This window comes from Hyaena hyaena, unplaced genomic scaffold, assembly GCF_003009895.1.
Source record: "Hyaena hyaena isolate Hyena2069 unplaced genomic scaffold, ASM300989v1 scaffold_23, whole genome shotgun sequence".
NCBI classification, from domain to species: Eukaryota; Metazoa; Chordata; class Mammalia; order Carnivora; family Hyaenidae; genus Hyaena; species Hyaena hyaena.
The window spans coordinates 3,986,948-4,009,759 of NW_024080655.1; the positions used below are offsets into that span (position 1 = coordinate 3,986,948).

At 51.6% G+C, this 22,812-nt stretch overlaps 2 protein-coding genes and 1 long non-coding RNA gene across 4 annotated transcripts in view; 1 reads left to right on the top strand and 2 right to left on the bottom strand.

Moving 5' to 3' along the window:
* Positions 1-7,409, bottom strand: part of EXT2 (exostosin glycosyltransferase 2) — a 148,368-nt gene extending 140,959 nt beyond the window's left edge. The window contains exon 1 of the mRNA XM_039226826.1: positions 7,338-7,409. The gene's annotated coding sequence lies outside the window, so the exon portion shown is untranslated. The remainder of the gene's footprint in view (positions 1-7,337) is intronic.
* On the top strand, positions 5,145-7,890 carry LOC120228463. The gene is made up of 3 exons (XR_005527504.1): positions 5,145-5,420; positions 7,603-7,712; positions 7,802-7,890. It is a non-coding gene; the product is annotated as an uncharacterized LOC120228463 (long non-coding RNA).
* On the bottom strand, positions 6,943-21,908 carry ACCS (1-aminocyclopropane-1-carboxylate synthase homolog (inactive)). Of its 2 annotated transcripts, none has more exons than XM_039226827.1 (15): positions 21,743-21,908; positions 20,422-20,712; positions 19,229-19,288; positions 17,336-17,406; positions 16,107-16,176; positions 15,541-15,607; positions 13,285-13,382; positions 12,692-12,769; positions 11,891-11,991; positions 11,160-11,249; positions 9,674-9,719; positions 9,423-9,564; positions 7,594-7,736; positions 7,338-7,491; positions 6,943-7,228 (listed from the first exon to the last, which is right to left on the bottom strand). In XM_039226827.1, exons 2-15 carry the CDS (start codon positions 20,710-20,712, stop codon positions 7,131-7,133), a joined length of 1,509 nt encoding a protein of 502 aa, XP_039082758.1. In that variant the 5' UTR covers positions 21,743-21,908; the 3' UTR covers positions 6,943-7,130. The 2 variants fall into 2 exon arrangements, with proteins under 2 accessions (XP_039082758.1, XP_039082759.1); XM_039226828.1 differs by lacking the exon at positions 21,743-21,908 and adding an exon at positions 21,493-21,731.
* Positions 21,909-22,812: the final 904 nt, after the last annotated feature.

A 22,812-nucleotide genomic window follows, 5' to 3' on the forward strand; every position in this document is an offset into this window, starting at 1 on the left:
GTGTTAACAAGAATGCATGCTCTAAAACAGTGAGCAAGTATGATCCCTTTTCTGCAAAATATATTTATAAAAAAACGGGAGAGAAAATATACATGTGGATGTTTATATTCAAGCGTATGTATAATATTTTTTTCTGGAAGGAATCCAAGAAGCATGAACACTTGTAGGGGGAGAAACTGCGGAAGTAGAAATGGGGGAAAGACATTGTTTTGTTTTCTTTTCTGTATGACTTACATGATCTAGCCTTATAGAGGCAGAGTAAAACCCCTGTCAAAAGGCATAGGTGGAGTCTAAAATTAAATCAAAATGCAGAGTGGTGTTATTGAGCGGGTAATGAGATGACCCCATTGAGCTTGTGCACTTTACAGGTAACTGGCAGCAGAAGCCAAATCCATTTGAGGCCCAGCTATCCCTTAGCGCCATCTGGTGGAAGTCATCACTTACAGCTTCATTTTCAGGGGAATGTTTCTGAGTCAGGCACGGGGCGGGGGGAGGGGGTTCCCGACACAACCGTGATCCCGTGGATATTCTTGTGAGTTAATGCCTGCTTGTCACAGACCCAGGGAGACTGGGATGAGAGTATTCTGGAGATGGGAAACCCACATTTTGCTTCTCCATATCCAAGAGAGTATTGCTCTGCCCTCCGAGTCCACATCTTCCCCAAACCAAAGGAAATTTAGCACAGGTACGTACACCTCATTTAATAAATGGAAAGATGGAAGATATTTTTTCTTCTTTGCCTTCCTCTGCATTAAATATATCTATAATATATATGCTTTTCATAAACCATTATTCTTTCATTAAATGAGGACTTTCTGTGTTAATGACCTGTGTTAGGCACAGCCTCTGAGGAACCTGCCTATCTTACTTACTTTTTATAACCCTAGACATGTATAGTGCCTGGCACACATAAGTGCTCAGTGAATTGATTAAAGGTTGCCCAGGCAAAGGTTGCCCAGGTGGACTTCAGTAGAATAAGGCAAGAACACAGGCAAGATTAGCCAAAACAGAGGGTAGAAAGTGGTGTGGGAGAATATTCACAAAGTGCTTTAGGGCTCAAAAGAGAAAGCAATCACATCCAGTTGCAAAGATGTGTGAAGACTTCACCCAAGAGCTAATATCTTTGCTGTGAATAGGGCATTCCAGACAGCAAAAAAAGTCATGAGCAAAAGCCCAGATGAGAAGCAGGTGATATAAAAGGAGAAGCCATCAGAGAGACCAAGTGTTTTTTAATCCAGTGTAACTGGGACGATGTGGCTACATTTCTAGGGGTAGAAACCATGCTAGTGATTGGAGGTGAGAAAGCACAGAAGCTGTGATGTCAGAAGCCATATAAATGCTAAATAAAGCAGGTGAAGATGACAGCAGAGAAGAGTAGGGAATAAAACTATAAGCCAGACCTGAAGCCTCTGAGAAGGTAGAAAAGTCTTAGCGGTGGGGCGCCTGGGTGGCTCAGTCGGTGAAGCGTCTGACTTCAGCTCAGGCCATGATCTCCTGGTTTGTGAGTTCAAGCCCCACATCAGGCTCTGTGCTGACAACTGGAGCCTGGAACCTGCTTCGGATTCTGTGTCTCCCTCTCTCTCTGCCCCTCCCCTGATCACACTCTCTCCTTCTCTCTCAAAATAAATAAGCATTTTAAAAATTAAAAAAAAAAAAGAAAAAGAACACTCTCAGTGGTCAGCAGTTAAAAGAGGAGAGGCTGTAGAAAGATGTTTCATTACTCACTTTGAAGTACAGAAAGAAAGAAGGAAAAAAAGCAGAGACTGCACCGATCCCCGCCTACCCAGGGAGTCAGAAAAGCAAAAGGGGGTTAGAAAAGGGGTGGCTTTCAAGGAAAGTGGCATCTTCAGAGAGGTTACAAGCAGGAAGAATTGCCTGTGTGCAGCTGAGTCCCAGATTTGCTACTTCCTTTAAAGGACAGCAGTTTGCAAAAATGAAGAAAGGTACAATCTCCAAGGAAAAAGACTCTTGTGAAAGATCGTTCTGTGGTATTTTACGTAGGCTCTGCTTAAACAACACTGGCAGGCAGCGGAGGACTAGAAAACACCTATTAATACATTGAATATAATGAACACTCTGTCAGGGGGGTAGCTGAGCTCACAAAAATAGTAAAGAAAATATACAGGAGCCAGAAATGAGGCACAGTGAGAAAAATGAGTGTTGAAGCTACAAGTTGGGTATACAAGGTGGGGAGCTGATACTGAGAAGCTCATGTAAAGCTAGGATGTTGAGATGGGAGCCTGGAAAATGGACTCAGCTTCAGTAACAATAAACCAAAAAGCTGACTTGTCCAGACAGCAGAAAAAGAAGAGTCTCTGCTGAGAATGTTTAACACCAGGCTTGAGGACAACGCGGGATTTGGATTCATATTGCCAGAATGGTCCAGAAAGCTCCAAGCCTAGAGAATAACATGAAGTACTGGTGGCACCTGAAGAAGGAAATATAAATCTCCACCCCACCCCACCCTTGAGGGTCACGCCTCCATACAGGCTGCCGAGAAACCTGAACAAAGGTACGCTCAGAATCCAGAATGAGCACGTGAAAAATAAGCCCATCAGAAGAAAGGTGTCTGGGGCACCTGGGTGGCTCAGTTGGTTAAGTGTCTGACTCTTGATTTTGGCTCTGGTCATGACCTTATGGTTTGTGAGATCGAGCCCCGTGTGGGGCTCTGTGTTGATAGAACAGAGAATAACAGCAGACTTCTCAACAAAAATAAACAGAAGTCAGAAGATAATGGAAAAAGAGCCAAGAGAAGCCAGCAGGCCATGTAAATTGTATACCTGGTGAAGCCATCTTGAAGAATAAGACGCACAATAGAGACATACACAGATAGAAAGAATTTACCATCAGTGAAGCCTTCCTAACAGAATTTCTGAAAGATATATTACAGGAAAAAGAATGTTAGAACTAGAAGAAAGTACTGAGATGAAGTATGGATAGCAAAACAATGAGGCTGATAAACTCATAGGTAAATCAAAACAAATACTGACTAAAGCAACAATAACAAATACTGTATAAAACTATAAAAATAAAAATGACAGATTTGGAGATTAAAAACTAGATGTTTATCCCCATGTTCACTGCAGCGGTTCCATTCAGCAGCCAAGATAAGGAAACAACCGACTTGTCCAATAGTAGATGCATGCATAAAGAAAAGGGGATATATAAACATACAATGGAATATTATTCAGCCATAATAATGAATGAAATCTTGCCACTTGTGACACCACGCATGGACCTCGAAGGCATCATGCTAAATAAGTCAGACAGAGAAGGACAAATACTAGGTGATCGCTCTTATTTGCAGAATCTAAAAACAAAAACAAGGGGCACCTGGGTAACTTAGGCCGTTAAGCATCTGACTCTTGATTTCAGCTCAGGTCATAATCTCACAATTCCTGAGTTCAAGCACCGTGTTGGGCTCTGTGCTGATAGCGCGGAGCCTGCTTGGGATTCTCTCTCTCTGCCCCTCCCTTGCTCATGCTCGCGCGCGCTCTCTCTCTCAAAATAATAAACATTAAAAAAAAAAAAAATTAAAGTAGAAGTTCTATTTTGACAGGTCTTTGCCTAAACTGGGATTGTCATGAGTCTTCAAAGCATAGTTTCTGGAGGAAGAAGGAACAAACCAGCCAACTAGGTATTAATTAAGATACTAGTCAACAATGTCACAGGAGATGAAAATAAAGGAATAAGAGTTAAATGTAAAAGGGCATTTCCATGCTCAGGAGAAGGGTAAATAAAAGTATGAATGTTAGGGTGCCTGGCTGGCTCAGCTGGTTAAGCATCTGACTCTTGATTTTTGGCTCAGGTTATGATCTCACAGTTCACGAGTTCTAGCCCGGCTTGAGATTCTCTCTCTCTCTCCCTCTCTCCCCCTGCCCCTCCCCTGTGTGTGTGCACTCTCTCTAAAATAAATAAACTTTTAAGATAAATAAATAATGAAAGTATGAATGTGAATGAGTTGAGTATCTGGCAAAGTACTCACTTGGAGAATATATAAAGAACCCCTACACATTTGGAACCTGACAAGTTTGTTTGTTTATACTGTTTATTTTTGAGAGAGAGAGAGAAAGAGAGCGAGCGAGTGAGAGCGAGCAGGGAAGGGGCAGAGAGAGAAGGAGCCAGAGGATCTGAAGGAGGCTCTGCACCGTCAGCACAGAGCCTGACACAGGGCACAAATCCACAAACCAGGAGATCATGACCTGAGCTGAAGTCAGACACTCAACTGATGGAGCCCCCCAGGCGCCCCACAAATATCTTTTTTAAATAAATGCGCGAATAAATGACTGAAATAAAGCGAAAAGGAGGCACCAGAAAACATACTCTCTTCTCTGTCTCTGGAAGTGCTTGGTGAGGAGGTGATGTGTGGAGGTTCTGAAGTCATATTGAGACCGTGAGGAAAGAGGCCCGAAGGGGAAAAGTCAGTGCGGCAGGATAGCAGAGTGGGCAGACAAACAACCTGGCTCTGAGCACATGCGGGTGACTGAGGTAAGGCCAGCTGGCCTTCTGGAACAGGAGAGACATGAATGCTGAGGAAGAAAGGGTACCTATCCTTCAAACACCCCGTAGGTGTCTGCTACAAGGAGCAGGGCGTTTGGAGCTGTGCGGAAGCCATCTTGCCACCACCTAAATGGACCATGTGTGACAATGAGGCTACACAGAGGAAACGCGAGCGAGCACGAGAGCTGATGGCATCACTGACCTCCTGGCTAGAGTCATGCCTGAAACATCTGCCCTTCCCCTTCCCAGTTAATTCAGGAAACCCACTACCTTTTGTTTAAATGTGAGCTATGTTTACCATTTTTAGTTATTTGTAAACAAGAGTCTTAAGTAAGAGAATAACTTAGGAATTCTCATAGATACGAAAAACCTTTCCCCCTGCAATTGCCAGGGACAGAGCGTTTTCCCAAAGACTCTCAGAAATCCAATCACTTTGGTGCCCAAACCTGGGCCTGCGTCTCGGGCTTGTGGGGAAGACAGCTTGAGCTCAGAAAACACGTGGTGGATGTCGTTCACCTATCACGTGCACTGTCTTGCCCTTCCCTGAGACACAGAGGCTTGCTGCAGGCAGCTATTCTGGGAAGCAAGCTTAAGGGAATGGCGAAATCGGAATGAGTCCAGGAGAAAAGAGAAAGCCCAGGGTGTGTTCTGGAACAAGCTCCGGGGGGGGGGCTCACTCCCAGCAGGACTCTTGAAGGAGCCACACAGAATGTCAGAATTGTCAACTGCACAGAGGGACATTTACCCACTGGTTCCTGCCCTCCAGTGCTCAAGGATGAGCTCCCTCAGACCTCCCGGTGTGGACGTGCCCCAAGAGGCTGTGCAAGAAGCCCTGGACAGAAAGTGACATTTGGAGCAGCTCAGGTGCCCTTGGGCTATGCGCACAGCTGGCTGGCTGCAGTGACAAGCAAAGCAGAAAGGTAAGCAAGGAGGACATGAGACGGGTATAGACTATGCCAGACCCGTACTCCACAGAGATACGTGTGGGGCACAGCCCGTCAGCACAGCCCAGGCCAGCTGGGATTGTAGGCCTCCCTTCTGCCTGATGGAGCCTTCAGGCCAATACCCGGTTCAGTCCGCCTCCGCTGGGAAGCCAGCTTGGATTCCCTCTAAAGAACTAGGAGCCTTTCTTCTGAGAATTCTAAATTGGAATGTATCACCTGGGTCCTTCCCTGGGGGACCCTGAGCGACAGCAGCATCACAACAGAGGCTTTTGAAGGGGGTGCAAAGGGCTCTCGATGTGGCCATTCTTAGTCTGATCCTCTGTAAACCTGAAGGCTTTCCAGTGAATCAGCAAATCCTAGTACCAGTGTTTCCTGGACGTGGGAAGAGACAGGAGCAATACTTAGCCAAAGACAGTGAGGAAGAATTAAAGGAGACGACGATGACAACACGAAGCCTGATTCTCGGGGCTGGAGAGAGTCAGCGCACGCTGCCGGCACCTGGTTTGGCAGAGCAAAAACAGCACAGGATTTTCAACCAAACCAACCTCATTTTTTTAGTCCTGGCTCTGATACTTTTTAGTTACGTGATGTTGGGAACATCATTCCATCTCTTGGAGACTCCATTTCCTCATCTCTAAAGCAGGGGATAATAATGTCAGCTTCCCAGGGTTGTTACAGTGAGAAGCAGCGCATGGAAACTGCCAGCACGGTGTCTGGCACATGGAAGGTATTCAAGAAAAGACAGGGAGGAGGGATGAAAAAAACAAAAGGCAGAAAGAAAAAAGCAAATCCTAAACAAAATATCACAGTTTATAGAAATGAAACCCTGATTGCACTGACATTCTCTTCAAACAGAAACCTGAAAAGAGATAGCTTTTCTTATCAGGAGTGTAGACACGAGAGAAGGGTCCTCAGCACAAAGCTCTAAGATCAGTTCAGAAAGCTCATCTGGGCCCTAGACTAAAGCACCCCTGGAGAAGGGGTGAGCGGCCCTCAGCATAGGGTAGAAAGGCCAGCCTTGGTTCAAGGTCCAGCCCGTACCCCGTATCCTCCCCCCACCTCCAGTCATGACTAGATCACTCAGGTGAGAGCATCAGTGCAGGCAGCTCCTTGCCAGGAAGGAGCAATGAGCACCCCGAGACCAAGAAGCGCTTCCTGGCCGCTGGCACGGGGTCTGGATCACCGCGGCCAAGCAGAGGCTTGTCCCAGGGCCCAAGTACACTGGGGACCCACCGATCCTAATGTGGGGAGAACAGGCTGAACACACAAGATTAATTCCCTTCTCCTGACAGTTTGGGACCATCACTCTTGTTTATTTTGGCGGCATATTCTCTCTCATGCGTGTTGTCCCTCTAACTGGTTTCCCTAGCAACAAAGGAGGAAGAAAGGAGGTACACATTGTTTTCTTTTCACGTCCTGGGGGGGGTGGCGGCTAAAGGTTGTGCTTAGGAGCAGTCACGACTCCTCCATTCTGTAAATTACTCACAACAGAGGTTTCTAGCTTCTCCCAGTCTGTTTAATAGAGGGGGTGGGGCTGCGTCAAAAACACCAGGGAGGGGTCTCTCCTGCCGATGAGAGGCAAGGGATGGTTCTTCTTCAAGGGCAAGGCCCTGCCCTCTGCGGAGTCGCCCACCATCAGTCTTCACAGCCCCAAATGCTCAGGCCCGTCACTAGGCAACGACAGGCTCACCTGCGCTGGCCCCCTGCGTCCTGGCTCCCACAGGGAGCGGGGTCTTCTCGCACCTTGGGTTTGTCCTCCAGCACCCGCCGGACCCTCTGCATTCCTGGGAAGAAGGGACAGCAGCACTGGCACTGACTGCTGGGCGGGCGGGCTGCTGGAGCCACAGGCAGGAAGGGGGTGGAAGGGTGTGGTGCGGGGGTGACAGCGCTTACCCAGGCGGAGCCGGTGGGCCTTGTCTGAGAAGACCAAGCGGAACCAGCCAGGCTCTTTACACTCGAAGGTCTTGCCACAGGACAGCAACACCTTGTGGTCCAAAAAGCGGCGCCAAAGCAGCATTTCCTCCTTAAAGGTGGCCTCTGGCAGGTACTGGGAGGGTGGGAGGGGCTCAGGATGCAAATGAGACAGCACTGTCCCGCCCCTGCCAGACCGGGCCTTAACCACCCCCCCAACCACCACCCCCTGCATTACCTTCCTCAGGTCAACCCAGATGAAGAAGCCTGCCCCGCGGCTCAGGAAGGGGATCCCCAGGGCCCGGAGCTCTCCTGCCACATAGGCGTGGGCGGCCTTGAGCCGGGCACGGTTCTCAGGTAAGTACACCTGGTTGATCCAGTCTGTTTGGGTACAAAGAGAAGCCAAAAAATAAAGCTCTTGTCAATCCTCCACTCTGTCCCTTGAGTCTAAACGCTGATGAGAAAACTGCCATGAGCTGCCAGGACGCTTCTTCCACCTGGACGATGGGGATGATGGGAAGACTCAATATCCCGCACAAAGCACCTGAAATCCAGATACCTGGCCTGACAGCTCCGAGTCCTGCAGACACAAAGTCCTTCGGGAGGCGGACCCTACCCGACGGCTGGCGGTTCGGGCCAGCCCGGCCGCTGCCAACACGTGGGGCAGCTTCACCTCCCCATCCTCACCTCTTATTAGCTTTCTGTGGTGTCCTGTCCGATGGGTTTTAACACATGTGCAGATCTGTGTAAACCGCCCCCCCACCACCACCACAAGCAGGACACCCAACAGTTCCCTTGCCCCACGGGACACCTTCATGCTGTTTGTAGTCAGGTCTCCCCCACAACCACTGGTCTGTTCTTCGTCACCCTACTTTTGCCTTTCCCAGAATGACACATAAGTAGAATCATACATCGTGTCATCTTTTGAGACTGGCTCCTTTCCCTCAGCACAGCGCCTTTGAGCTCAGCCTGTGTTGCCTGGGATTTTATCCCAGAGCCGTATTCCATCGAGCGGATGGGCCACAGTCTGTCCCCCCATTCATGCCCGGAAGGATATCTGGAGGGTTTCCAGTTTGGGGTGATTGTGAATAAAGCAGCTATAGATATTCACGTGGCAGGTTTTGTGTGACCGTAAGGGTGAGGCGCTGGGAGAAGGACTGCTGGGCCCCTTGGTAAGCGTGTGCTTAGCTTTGTAAGCAACTGCCAATGGCTTCTAAAGCTGCTGCGCAGGGGCAGGGCGAGGGTTCCAGCCGCTGTGACCCTCGCCAACACTTGATGGTGTCGCTATTTTTTAAAACTTTTAGCTATTTTTTTAAATTTTTTTAATGTTTTTTTATTTATTTCTAGGAGAGAGAGAGAGCGTGAGCAGGGGAGGGTCAGAGAGAGAGGGAGTCACAGACTGAAACAGGCTCCAGGCTCAGAGCTGGCAGTCAGCACAGAGCCCGACGCGGGGCTCGAACCCACGAACCGCGAGATCATGACCTAAGCGAAAGTTGGACGCTTAACCGACTAAGCCACCCAGGTGCCCCTAAAACTTTTAGCTATTTACTGCAGGTGTATGAGATCTGGTCCTCATGTCCTCATCTATAAAATATCAGGGAAAAGACAGGAATATCTGCCTCCTAGGATTCAGGGGAGGGACAAATGAAATGGTGCATTGAGAACATCTAGCAGGGCTCAATAAACGGTGGCAATTACTGCCCACGTTTGCTATCTAGACTATCTGAGATCCTCACAGAGAGAGAGACTTCCCTTTAACCATTTTCCTTCTATGGCTTCCTTTTTTTTTAAGTGCTCACATATAATAATGAGTTCACACTGACCAAGTGCCTCTGTATGCCAGGTCCTATCGTTAGTTGACAAATCACACTGAGGCTTGGGGAGGTGAAGGAATGTGCCACACAGCCAGGGAGTGTCCGAGCCGAGTCCGAACCCAGCCGCGGCCCTGGGACTCCCAAACACCACTCTAAATTCCTTTCATGCGAGAAGCCCTCGTGATCTCTGGCCAGTCCCCGACTGGCTACAACCTTCCCCCCGATACTCAAGTGACCAGGCCCAGGCAGTCACCACGGTCCCGGAGCAGCTGTGCCATCTGGTGCTGGACCAGGCCACTGAGGCCGTGATAGCGGCAGAGGGAGGCCACCGCAGTAGCCACGTCCCGGTTCTCTGTGTACAGCGTGCCGAAGCGGAGCCCTGACATCCCAAAGTCCTGCAGGAGAAAGGCAGCCGGTGGCCCACCCGCCACACAGAAGGCTGGTTCCACCCACCTCTCCACCCTCTCAGCTCCCCGACACCCCGGACACCAGCCAGGAACCTACCTTGCTGGTCGCCCACATCACGTGCGTCCTCTGGGGGTCAGGCAACCTGCAGAGAGCACAGTGTGGGAACAGAGGCAACACAGAGCCACAAAAGCTCATACGTGTTCGGCGGAACAAATGAGGGGATGGATGGATGGATGGATGTGGGAAGCTCTGGTTCTGTGGGAAGCTCTGGTTTCTTCTCTTGAATCAGCAATTCCAACACATCCTTTAGAGGAAGAGTCAGCAGACTACAGCCTGCAGGCTACACCCAGCCCACGGCCTGTTTCTGTAAATAAAGCTTTATTGGAACACAGCCATGCTTTTGCATGTACATACCATCTATGATTGCATTCTTGCAGAGCTGAGAGAGGGAGCGTATGGCCTATAAAGCCTTAAATATTTGCCATCTGATCCAAAAAATATTTGTCCATCCCTCATCTAGAGCATAGCTCAGGTTCTGCTTCCCCAAATCCACTTGTCTGACCATCTCCCAGTAGACTGGGGCAATGGGGGCCCCTAAGCAGATCCCTTCACAGCTCGCCACACTTCTCCTTTTTAGCACTTATCACGGCCACGATCAACGGACTTTGTATTTCGCTGCTAATTTTTTTTTTCCTGGCTAGAAATAGAAGCCCCACCTAGGAGGGGCCGATGCCTTTCCTGCCCACTGCTGTGTCCCAGCACCTAGCAAGGCATCCGGCACAGAGGAGACGGCAAGTCACTATTTTTCTGTGTCTCACTTTCCTGATCCATAAACAAAAGGGAGTGACAGCCTTTTACCTGGCCTCCTGAGGACTGGCAGAGAGAACCAACGGAAAGGGCTTCCGGGGTCAAAAGGTCTGAACAAATATCAGGATCGGTTAGAATTTCCGAATGTTGATTTACAGACTTTACAGATGATCTGGTCTGAGTCTCCAAAGCTATTTTAGCCACAAATGCTGGGCTTAAACCAAATCCAATGAAAAAGCCCAAACAGCTGGAAGTGCTTGGCACAGGCTGCAGGAGGATTTTCTGAGTGAGTGAGTGAGTGAGTGAGTGAGTGTAGGAGTGAGAGAGTGAAGAAGTGAGTGAGGGAGAGAGTTAATGAGGGAGTGAGGGAGGGAGGGAGTGAGGGAGAGAGTTAATGAGTGAGCGTGGGAGGACGTGAGGGAGTGAGGAAGAGAGTTAATGAGTGAGTGAATGAGGGAGGGAGAGAGTGAGGGAGTAAATGGATAATGCTAGAGCTACTCTGGAAAACAGCAAAGGAGGCCAGTTCGCACCCTCACAGCACCACCAGCTTCCCCCCCAGGAATCTTACTGCCCACCCCCTCTCCCCACTGAGGCTCTCAGAAACCCCACAGAACAACGTAAAAGCACCTGATGCAGCCCGGCCCTCCCATCTTCTCTCCCTGGGACAGGCCATGTCCTGTGGGCCAGCCACAAGGGGCCAGGGCACCGTGGGAGGCGAGGGGCTGGGGGATGGGGGAGTGGGGTGGCAGAGTCAGCTTTGGTGGAGCAGCCTCACCCTTGCAGGCTTAGAACACTGTGGTACGCCGCTGACTCCTCAAACACGGACAGCATGTAGACCTCATCCACCATCACGTGAAGCTTGTGCCTGGAGGAGCAGGTGGTGGGAGGGGGAGACGGCTTGCTTTGCAGGCCAGCTCGGTCCCCCGCGGTGGGGAAGCAGTGAGTCAGAAATCCAAAGGGACCACGGTCTAGCCCAGGGACACCAAACTGTTTTCCAGGGACACCCTTCTTGTGCCTGTTTTTTCAAACAGGAAGCTGCACACACAAAGCAGATGACAGTGGGGCTTTTGAAGAACTGCCTGGGAGAGCAGAGCAACCGTGGGCACCTCCACAATGAAGGACACAAAGAAGTGCAAAAGAGTTATGTACAGACGGACCCAGGTTCAAGTCTTCTCCACTCCTCGCTCTAAGGCTCAGCAAACTGGGGATAATGACAGTGTGATAACTAATAGGGTGGCTGGGAGCATTACGTGAAGTGCTCAGCAGGGTGCCTGGCCCCTAGAGTGTGTATACTAATGACAGCTGTTATTATAACAAGAAAGAGAGAGAGAGAGAAAGAGAAGGGGCATCCCACAAATCCCTGCTCTCTCACTCCACTGCTGGGGAAGGACCAAAGTGGGTGGGAGCCCACAGTGGAGGGAACAGCATAGAAGGGTCTGTGCCAAAGCCTGCATCAGTTTCCTGATCTGCCAGGACGTTTCGTGGGGGGACTGCGGGGTACCTCACCTCTTGGCAAATTCCAAGTAGTCCCGCAGCTCTCCTGGGGAGTAGACGTCACCCAGAGGGTTCTGGGGGTTGATAAGGATGAGGCCTTTGACCTTCACACCCTGAAACCATCAGTGGGGCAGGAAGCCCTCAGCTCCTCCTGAAGGCCAGAGCCACACAGTCCCACTGGATGGGGCTGGTTGCTGGGTGGGCTCCCGGGCAAATGTGAGGGGAACATGTTCACGACCCAATGTGGGGCAAACAAGGGCAGAGAATCACGTATCTGTAGCATGGTGTCAACCAGGAAAGGAAACAAAAGGCAGAGCACAAAGCCCAGAGGCAAATACGCCCAAATGGTAAAGGTTGCCTTTGTTGGTAGAATAATGTGTAGAATAATTGGTTGGTAGAATAATTCACTTTTAGAATTCCTTCAGTGGGCCTGTACGGCGTTAATGACCGTGGACTAGAACGAACCACAGTAGTAGCTCTTGTCTCTGCCTTTCTTCAGAGGTCCCCTCAAGGTGAAAGGAGAATCACGTCCTCAAATCATCAGGGAGACTGCTGAACTACAGAGCGCTAGGTTCCACACTTGACCCACTGAATCAAAACAGGGTGGTGGGGGTGGGGGTGTTAAGTTCCCTGGTTGACTCTTCGTACACGGAGGTCTCCAAGTCTTTCTCTAGTGAGAAGAGCCTTTTTGGGCAGGCTCCTACTTGACTCCCATCCCCATCAGGGAGTCTCAACCCACACCCAGCCACAGGAAGCCCGTGCCCTGCTCAGACCCACCCACTCCCAGCCTTGAGTCTGATTTGACCCCCAGACCTCAGAATTAGCTCTCTGCAGGGCCATCTCCAGTTTCTCCACTGTGAGCTGGAAGGGGCGTGTGTCCAGCCCAGTGGCCTAGAAAAAGACGTAGAAAAGCCACCAGCCAAATTCAGTGATCCCCTAAACCTGAACTTCTGGGGTCTCTCCCAGCCCTGTCATCTCTGGCCTCCTCAAAGCAGTCTCTGAAAAAAAACACAGGTGGGCTCCCTCTCCCCATTGCCACCCCCCCCCCCGCCCCATCACATAGGGACACCTCATCACTCTTTGTCGGGAAGAGGCCCCAGAGGTGCTCTGGTCCAAGAACTTGCATGTTGAGGGCTGCTCTGCCCCATCCTCACCCCACCATTTTGATGCAGTCTCCTTGGGGCTGCCCTTGGCTTCTACACCGACCCCAGAGATCTCAAAGCCAGGACATGGAGAAGCCCTGGGGAACCCAGGTATGGACAGGCATGGGCTCTACTCCCCTTGCAGCCATAACCCCCGAGCCCTCAGCATGGACTTCCTCCCATGTCCACCCTCAAATTCATCGAGAGAAAAGTCTTCATCTGTAGGAAGGCACGGGTCCTACCTGCGGTTGCAGGGACTCTTACCTCACTGTCCAGATAGACACAGACCAGTCGGACGCTGCCATAGAGATAGACGTGCTGTGTGATGGCTCCGTAGTAAGGGGCAGGGATCAGGAAGGCCTCTGAGGGCAGGCGTGGGCCAGGGCCTGTCACTCTCTGGCCAGGATGCCCAACCCTCCCCCGTCCACGGGCTTCCATGTCGCTGGGGGGGCCCTGCAGGAACACTCTGTCTCTCAACTCGCAAGCTCTAATACTTGGATCCACTGAGATCAGTCCCTTTGCCGATAATCAATAGCTAACATGTACTGAACACTTACTAAGTGCTGGGAACTGTGTTCAACGTGCATTTGCACCTTAGCTCATCTGGCCCTCACTATCACTCTGTGAGATCAGTAACTTCACCGATGAGCAGACCGACCCTCAGAGGATCCCTCTAAAGCACGCAACGTGCTGGGTCACTCCAAGGAAGACAGGGATCCACTGAGTTAAAGCTGCAGGGTGCTCTGGGCTGGACAAACGGATACACCTGACAGCATATAGAATTGCCCAGAGAGAGTGTTCGCGAGGAATGGCTTTTCCCCCTCTGGGTACATTCGAACGGAAGGCTGGGACCGCATGCTGGGGAGGGGATGTCATCGAGAAGACCCCAGCTGTGGATTGCAGGGAGGGGGTTGGTGATGACCGCCAAGGTCTATCCTCACACAGAGGCAAAGGCATTTTTCCATGACACATGGTCAGGCGCCTTCCCTCCCTGTGTCTGCCCCACCCACTTGTCTGGGAGGGACAGCCTTCGTACTACATGTTCCCTGCCCCAGCCACGGCGAGTGAACCAGAAGGAAACAAGGGACTCAAGGAGCCCACTCACTGGCTGGCCAGAAGCCCATCATGTGCTCTCTCTCATGACTTTGCTCTAGAAGCACAGATGCTTATCGCATGAGAACGTGCCCCTGGACAGAAAGGTCACATGCAGTTGGGGCTGGGGCAGCTACACCGGGCCATACGGGGCCATACGGGAGCTGAGGAAGGGCCAGAGAGAGGCTTGCATGTGAAAAGGGGGAGGAATGGGGAGAGGGAGGGAGTCAAACCATCAGAGACTCTTGAATGCTGAGAACAAACTGAGGGCTGATGGGGGTGGGGGGAGGGGAAGGGGGGTGATGGGCATGGAGGAGGGCACTTGTGGGGATGAGCACTGGGTGTTATATGGAAACCAACTTGACAATAAACTTTAAGGAAGAAAAAAAAGGAGGAGGAAGAAGAACTATACACCCCAATGAGAGATGGAGAATGCAATTCCGATCCTGTTCTTGACTGTTCTAGAATGGGTAGGAAATTGCCTACTATATCCTTGCAATGAATCTTCTTTCTCTGGTTGAAATCCTGGTTACTAGCTCTGTGTGTGTGTATGAATCTGACAGGTAACTTAAATCCCTGTGCCTTCATGTCCTCATCTGTGAAGTGGGGCTGACACAGAACCTGCCTCAGAGGGATGGACTGAGGATTAAATGACACACTATGTGTAAAGCCTCAGGCCAGGGCTGCAATATAGTGTGTGCTCAGTTAGCGTTACCAGTATAATCACGACTAGTTATTAGGCTACTGCGAGTGGGTCTGGTCTCTCTGTCCTGGCAACAATAACCCCTGACCGTGACCCATTCTCCATCAGGCCATGGCTCCTGTAGCAGACACTGCTGGCTGCCTACTCGACAGCCACTCCAGGTGTCTTGGGAAGAGAGCATCGAATTTCCCAGATATGACCAGTCCGAGGGCGATGGCAAGGAAGGAAGGATGGCCTTCCCCCAGCCCCTGCAGATACACCACGTTTGGTTTAAGCCAACTGGGGGTTCTTATCCCATTTTCCAGGGACTGCTTTGGGAGTGGGCTTGAGAGACAGTTCTGGCCAGGAAGACAGAAGGGGAGTCCTGCTGGGCCTTTTTAGAGAAAGCCCTGCACCCCTCCCCCCCAATAAAAAAGACGCAGGCAAGGCACCACCTTATCCCTTCCTCCCTGCTTTAGGACACACTGTCATGTAAGGATGCAACAGCATCACATGAAAGGAAAAACCAAGGTCATCACAGAGAGAAGCCCAAAACCCTGGCATATGGTGACCTCCCCTGAGACGGCCAACATCCAGGCATCTTGTCAAAGTGCTCATTAAGCTCCCTGCCATCTAGTAGTCGATTATGGCCCAAAGCCTTCGGGCACAGCCTGCAAAGACAGAGCGTGGTGGACACTGCAGGTGGAGGGCGGCCCCCGATGTTGAGCAGAAAGCAGGTTACTTACCCCCCACCTCACACAGCACTGTGGCCAGAGCAGAGAAGAGAGAGGCACAGCCGTTCAGAACCACCACCTGAGGGTGACACGCCCACACAAGAAAGATGAATAATCTGTGCAGGTGGGAGCAAGGACCTTTGGCTGTGTCCAGGCTGGCATGGAGCAAGGGCCAGGCCCCAACGTGGGGCCCTCTGAGGCTCTGTCACAGCACAGCCACCAGAGGAAGCCCAAGGCCCCTCCTGACTAACAGCCAAGTGCATTTGTGTGGCCTATTCTTTGCTTGATGGTCTAAATCAACAGAGCAAGGAAGAGGTGACTGGTCGCTTAGAGGGTCTTGTCCAAAAGTGTCGAGGCAACGAGGGACCATAGAACAAGGTGGAACAGAAATTATATCCCAATTATCACCTAAATATCTAGGATGAGGAGGAAAAGAGGGAGGGGGTATTCCTCATTCCACCTGGAAACAAGTCAAAAACAGTAAAAGGCAGATCCCAGCCCTACCTTATCCCTGGCCAGTCGACAATTGGGGGAAGTGGGCAGAAGATCAGGAGAAGGCAGAGGAGGGGGCTACTCACATTCTCTGGTTTCAGGGGTGCAGGGCTCTTGCAGTAGAAAGACAGGAATCTGGCCACTTCCTCCCGGAGGCTAAAATTCGGACAGAGATGGACACTTGTCAGAGGGTCCCCAACCCATAGCCCATCCCAAAGGTCCCCTGGTGAATCTTCAGATAGCTGCCATTATCCTTCTCTGCTTTCTGCTAAGGGCAGTGAGGTTGGTGCCATCTCAACATCTCGGGGCCCACCAGCCCCTCACCCCACCACCACCCACACACATAAAAACCTGCCTTCTCTGTAGTTCTAGGATACCCGACCCCCCTGATCAGCAAGCCTGGGCAGGGGCGGGGGGAGAATATCAGAAGTACCAGCCTATCTACATGTAGATCTAGCTAATAATAATACTGTGACAATAACTATCATCACAGTTATTGTTGCTAACAGTTATTGAGCACTTACACAACATAGGAGTTACTTGGGGGAATTTTACTCAATCTTCATGACAACTCTATGATGCTATTATTATTATTATTCCCATTTTACAAAGAAACTGAGGCTTGAAGGAAATCAGTCACTTGCTGGTAAGTGGCAGAGTCCACACTCACGCCAGTGGTCTGTCTCCAGGGCCCACCATCCTATTGCTAGAACATGCACTTTGGGATGTCCTGCTTGACCGCTAAGGTCTTAGAACAGCAGGGGGCCCCAGCAAGTGCTCAATGAGTACAAACTCGAATCAGTATTATGTACCACTCCCCATCTTACCAGGAGGAAAATGCCGCAGCCAGCGCACTCCCCCCTCCCCCGACCCCCATCCCCAGCACCGGTTCTGGTCCCTCTAAGGCTCCTGAGAAAGCAGGGACAGAGACTCCATGCCTGAAGGCCTCCCCATGCCTCCGACCCAGGGAGGCCAAGCTGGGGAGCTCCAGAGCTGGCCTGGGACGGGCAAAGGTACGAGTTCCCTGCAGACGCTCCCGGAGACCCTGTGGCTGCCCCGTGACCAGGACTGGCCCTCGGCCTAAGGCAGGCTTTCTCCACTTGCCATATTCACCTTTTGGGCGGGGTAATTATTTATGGTGGGGGCCATCCTGGGCATTGTAGGAGGCCTGGTAGCACCCCTTACTTCTACCCGATAAATGCCAGTAACAGCCCCCTCCCAGTTATGACCACCAAAAATGTCTCCAGATGTCCTTTGTCCCCTGGGGAGCAAAACCAGCCCGGGGTTGAGAACCATGCTCAGGGCAACTACTTACAACAGATGTCCCCTCCAGTCAGGGTACTGCAGCAGAGACGGCTCCACCCGCAGCATGTCGCTCTGACTCAGCTGGGGACAGAGGAAAGAGAGGGACTGAGGGCCACACATCCTCATGGGGACCGCCAGCACGTCCGCCTGAATCCACACGGCACCAGGGCCACTAAAGCCTGGGCTCCGTCTGCTCGGCAGAGAAACCATAGCACTGGCAACACAGGTGCAGCATTCTTCTGCCCAAGGTGCAGAGGAGGAAACTGAGGCTCAAAGCAGTGAGATGACTCAGCCAAGGTCACAAAGCTAGCAAGTGGCAGAGCTGAGGCAAAACCCAGAATGTCTGACTCCTAATCCAGCGCTCTTTATACAGCACTGCCATCTAAAAACCCCAGATGAGTGGGTTTGCGGAGGCCGTGATAGGAAACCGTGCTACTCTGCCTCTCCTCAGGGTGACAGAAGGGGGTCCCAGAATCAGGTGCCATCATCTCGGTGTCGGCTCCAACTTCTGGAGACTCGGGTCACTGTGTTCCTTCAGGCTCAGCTCGACATTACACTCTGGAAAAGTATGGCTGTTTCTAGAACGTCCCCAGCATGACCCGGTGCTGGGTTAGGAACGCCCAGGGCATCACATACACAATGTCAAGGAAAGGTAGGGGTCCTGGGGAGAGGACCCGAGGAAAAGGGTAATCAGGCACTTGTATACAAGTCCAGCCTTTCCCCTCTCCTTCTTCCCAGAGAGCGGTGCCGGCCAGGACGGAGCCCACTAGCCACAGGTGCCTCCGAGCACGCGGAATGTGGCCAGCCTCGACGGAGACACGCTGGATTTCGAAGGGTGAAAATCCATTATGAATATTGAATATATGTATGAAAATACCATTATGAAAATGGTATGCAAAATAGCTTCGTTTTTGTACATTGATTATATGTTGAAATGATCCTATTTTTTGGATATAATGGGCTAAATAAAATACATTATTAAGATGAACTTAACAGTTTCTTTTTACTTATAGAAATCTTTTAATTATATACGTAGCTCACATTTTATTTCTAGTGGACAATACAGCGGGGTCCTGGCTTCAGGTAGAACGCGTCTTTTGAACCCACTCCCTACACTCCTCTTCCCTCAGGCATTGGATTAGTCATGTCTGGAAAGAAGTACTTTTGGGTTAGGTGTCACCCGCTCTGCAATCCCCAACTCTGATTCCGTGGCCTTGGGAGACACATTTCCCAGGTATTTCCAGTGGTTTACAGAGAGGGCTCACATCAGCTCAAGAAATCTGCTTAATTAAGTTTCCAGGAATTTTACAAGCTGTGTTTAAAAGAGTCGTTTAAAAAAATTAAATTGCATAAATGTGTAAGTAAGTAAAGTGCATTAAAAACAAAGGTAATAACTCGAACATCCCTGCTTCTGGTTATCTTACTACATTTTTACATGTGCTCCTGACATTATTTCCGTCTGTGTCTAGATGGTGGGAACACTACATGATGCGTGCCTCTAACACCTCCTTTCCCACTTTGTGTGAGGGGTGTCACACCCTTAGCTTGGAATCAGCCACAAAGTGAGTATTTACACTATGGGAACTGGCAAAGGCCACAAATCAGAGTCTTCCTTACCCAGAGCCGGGTGTTAAATACGGATCACACCCTGCTGAGTGCTCCCCACTGCGAGCAGAGGCCCCGCCAGCAGGATGCACTGAGTATGGGAAGAGGTCTTCATGAAGCAGGGTGGGAACAGGGAAGGGACTTGCCCAAGATGGCAGAGAAAGTCGCCCCCGAGGCAGATCTGGAAACCGGGTCTCCTGGCCTCAGGTGAGCACCACGCTCTTGTCAGGGAAGCATTCTGGGGAAGTCCAAGGGCACTGGGGACCGGTGATACCACCGAGAGGAGCACGGGACTTACCCGCCTGGACAGCAGGTCAAAGCAGAGTTTGTTCTCACTGGTGCCCAAGTTAATGATGCCCTGGAGACAGAGACACGGAGGCAGGGTCAACATAGCCGAGGGGACCCAAAGGAAGGCCCAAGGAGCACACAGGGGCAGCAAAGCAAAGCAGGAGTGATCCTCCCCTTCCAAACACCCTTCCTCGCCCTTGTTCGAGCCCTACCTCCACTCAGCTCCCTGGTCCCATATTCCCATTTCTAAAGCTCCAATCAAATGCCGTCTCCTCCAGGAAGCCCCCCAACCCAGAACCCCATGTAAAAAAGGATCTTTTGTTGGGGGAAGGATCCACTTCCAGACTCGGTCACATGGTTGTTGGCAGGCCCCTCGCCACATGGGATTCTCCACAGCACTGCCTCATGAAATGGCAGCTGGCTGCCCCCAGGGCCGGTGGTCCAAGAGAGGACGGGACACCATGAGTACCCAAGATGGAAGCCACAGACTTTATAACCTATTCTTGCAGGATGTCACATCTGCATATTCTGTTCATTAGAAACCTCGAGTGTGGGCTGGACCTAGTGCCCTGAACCTGATTAGATGCTTAACAAACAAAGATCATTAAGGGATTATTTGTGACAGCTAAAAACCTATAATTGGGACAGATAATAGTAATAATGGCGGCTACTGCATATTGAATGCTCTATGTGGTAGCGTGTGCTAATAACTTTACGGACCTGATCGCATTACATTGTGACTATTCTACAGAACAGGTATCATTAGCTCAATTTAGAGGTGAACTGACGTTCAAAGAAATTAAATAAATTAGTTCAAGAACACACGACCCAGCGGTGAAGTAAGTAGCTCAGGAATACACAGCCCATAAGTGAGACAGCTGCAGGCTGAACTCTAGTCGTGTCCCAGCTCTGAAGTTGCACGGGTGATGGGCTGTGGTCAGGAGACCATTCCGTAGTTCTTGAATTCCTCCCTTACCAATCAGGGTCCCCTTAATCATAAAGGGGCCATTTTCTGATCCAGGCAATGAACTGGGGACTCTCTGCGCTACATCAGAAGCCATCTTGGAGGTCAGAGGACCGCAGCTCCGATCTGAGCAGAGCAAGCTGGGCGCTTCCCTGCAGTCTTCCCTTGGGTAGACAAGGTAGGGTATCCCACCCTGCAGTCTTCCCTTGGGTTCCAGGGGGGACAGGGATTTCACTCACACTGGGGTTCTTAGCCTCATCATACTTGTCCATGTGGTAGGTGCTGTAGCCCTCCTCAGCTGAGTCCCAGAACCATTTAATGACGCTTCCTCTGGAGGACAGGTAGGGGCTGTGAGAGAACACCCTGGCGGTGGGATCACCCACTCCACCGAACTCTGGCAGCTTCCGGTCTGGTTTTCGGGAGCATTCTCTTTCCAGACCATCCCCATGGTTACTGTCCAGGTCCTGTGTGGAGGCTGGGCCCGGACAGGTGGTAGGTGCCCTGGGTTCCTTCTGAGGCAGAGTGAACATCTGCAAAAGAAAGGCGAAAGCATTCAGTGCCTGTTCTAGGCCTTTTCGTAGCAGCGAAAATGAATTGGGAGTCAGGAGGTCCTTTCCATTCTCCGTCTGCCCCTTCCTTTACATTTATATATTCTACCTGCTCCCTGTGGCCCACACCTGGTTGTAACCAGGCGTGCAAAGGCTTCAACAAGTAAATTCTGTTGAGGATCTGTTCAGTGTCAGGCGTTGTACTTGACTAATGTACAGCTCCTCTCACTTGTTTTACATTTATGGGAGTTCATTCCGCAGCCTAAGGGGTCACCAACATTCTTTTTTCATCCTTGCTGACCTCAATTTCCAAAAATCAGGTTAAAATTTTCTGATGTAAAGCAGAAGGAGCCTGGGGACATCTAGGTGGCTCCGTCAGTTAAGTGTCCGACCCTTGATTCACTCAGGTCATGATCTCAGGGTTTGCGGGTTCCGGGCTGACAGTGCAGAGCCTGCTTGGGATTCTCTGTCTCCCTCTCTTTCTGCCCCTGCCCCGCTCACTCTCTCTCTCTAACTAAATAATAAACTTAAAAAAAAAAAAAAAAAAAGGCAGAAAGAGCCAGAATCCCAGGGGTCTTGTGTGGTGGTTGATGTCAGCAGGGGTAAAGGACAGGAGATTATCTGAGGGTCCGGGGCAGATGACGGGCAGGAACTAAAGGAAGGAGGCCCGGGGTCTCCCAAGTGTAGACACGGGACACAGCTCCAGGGGCCGGTCCTCACACCGGAGGGAGGGAAGCCCAGGAGGCAGGAGAGGGCAGTCACCTCCCGGCAGCGGCTGCGAGCTCCGCTTTCTAAGGCAGGTCAGCAGCGGGGCTATCCATACACGAGCTGCTGTAGATAAAGCGCTTAGAACAAATCCTGGCTCGTGGCTCCAGTTCAGTGAAATGCCATTACGGCTCCTCGCCGAGTCTCCCAGTCCTGAAGCGAGCCCGCACACCAAGCGGCGGGTGACGGCCAGCGGCCCTGAACCCAGAGGGCTCCCGCGGTCCCCCCAGCGTGGCCGCGCGCTCACCTCGCTCCCCCCGACGGCGCAGGCCGGCGGACGCGCGGCGCGGGCGGAGGCCGAGCGGGGGCGCAGGTCCGGGCTGCCCGGGAGTGGCGGGGGGAGGGGCCGGACTCCAGCGGCGGGACGGCAGCGGCCTGGGCGGGCGGCGGAGCCTCGCGAGACGAGACGGCTGAGCTTCCGGTTCGAGGACTCGTGAGCCGGGCCGGGGATGCGAGACGGAAGCGCGGACGCCTGCGGACGATCGCCGAGCCCGCGGGGGAGGGCTGCCCTGCGAGGCGGGACCGCAGCCCCGGAGCCGCGCTGGAGAGGCGAGCGGCGGCGCAGGGTCTCTTCCTCCGCCCGGACCCGCCCCCACTGTAGCGGGCTGACTGGGAACGCCCCGCTCCCTCCCTGCCCCCTGCCCTCGCGGTGGCGACCCCCGCCCCTCGCGGTGGCGACCCCTGCCGGGGCGCGGCACAAGCCGAGACCTCCCAGGCCTCCGCGGGAAGGGCGGGCCTGCGGGCCCGGGTCGCCTTGGCTGGCCAGTGGGGGCGCCTCCCTCTGCCTCCCGGCCTCGGTTTCCCGATTTTGAAGCACTTGAGTCACGGAGGTTACTTGGCAAATGTCGGCCTGTTTGCACCCCTGGAAAAGCCCTTCCAGGTTAAGGCGAGGGCATTTAAAACAGTCTTCCCCAGTGAGAGTTTGTTTTGTTTTACTGGCGTTGCAATTCTTTCGTTCCACGGAATATTTGTGGGACTCTGCCATGGACCCTGTAGGTTCTGGTGCTTCGGCAGGGAGTGAAGCTACCCAGGCCCCAGGCTGCGCAGAGGCAGAGCCTCGAGTAGGAGAAATCTCCTTTCTCGTGAGGTCAGCAGGCTCCCTCAATACTAGTATGGCCCGGGAAGACTTAGCTGTCTTCTGAGCACTACACTTCCGGTCTTCTCTTTGGCCTTGCCACTACCATTGTGACCTTAAGCAGCTCTCATGACTTTGTTGGTCTTCTGTATTATATTCTGTAAAACAAGCCAGTTCTCTCCATTTAAGTCATATTCTACTTAATTCTGATAAGTTCTCTTATTGAATGCCTGTTTCGTGCC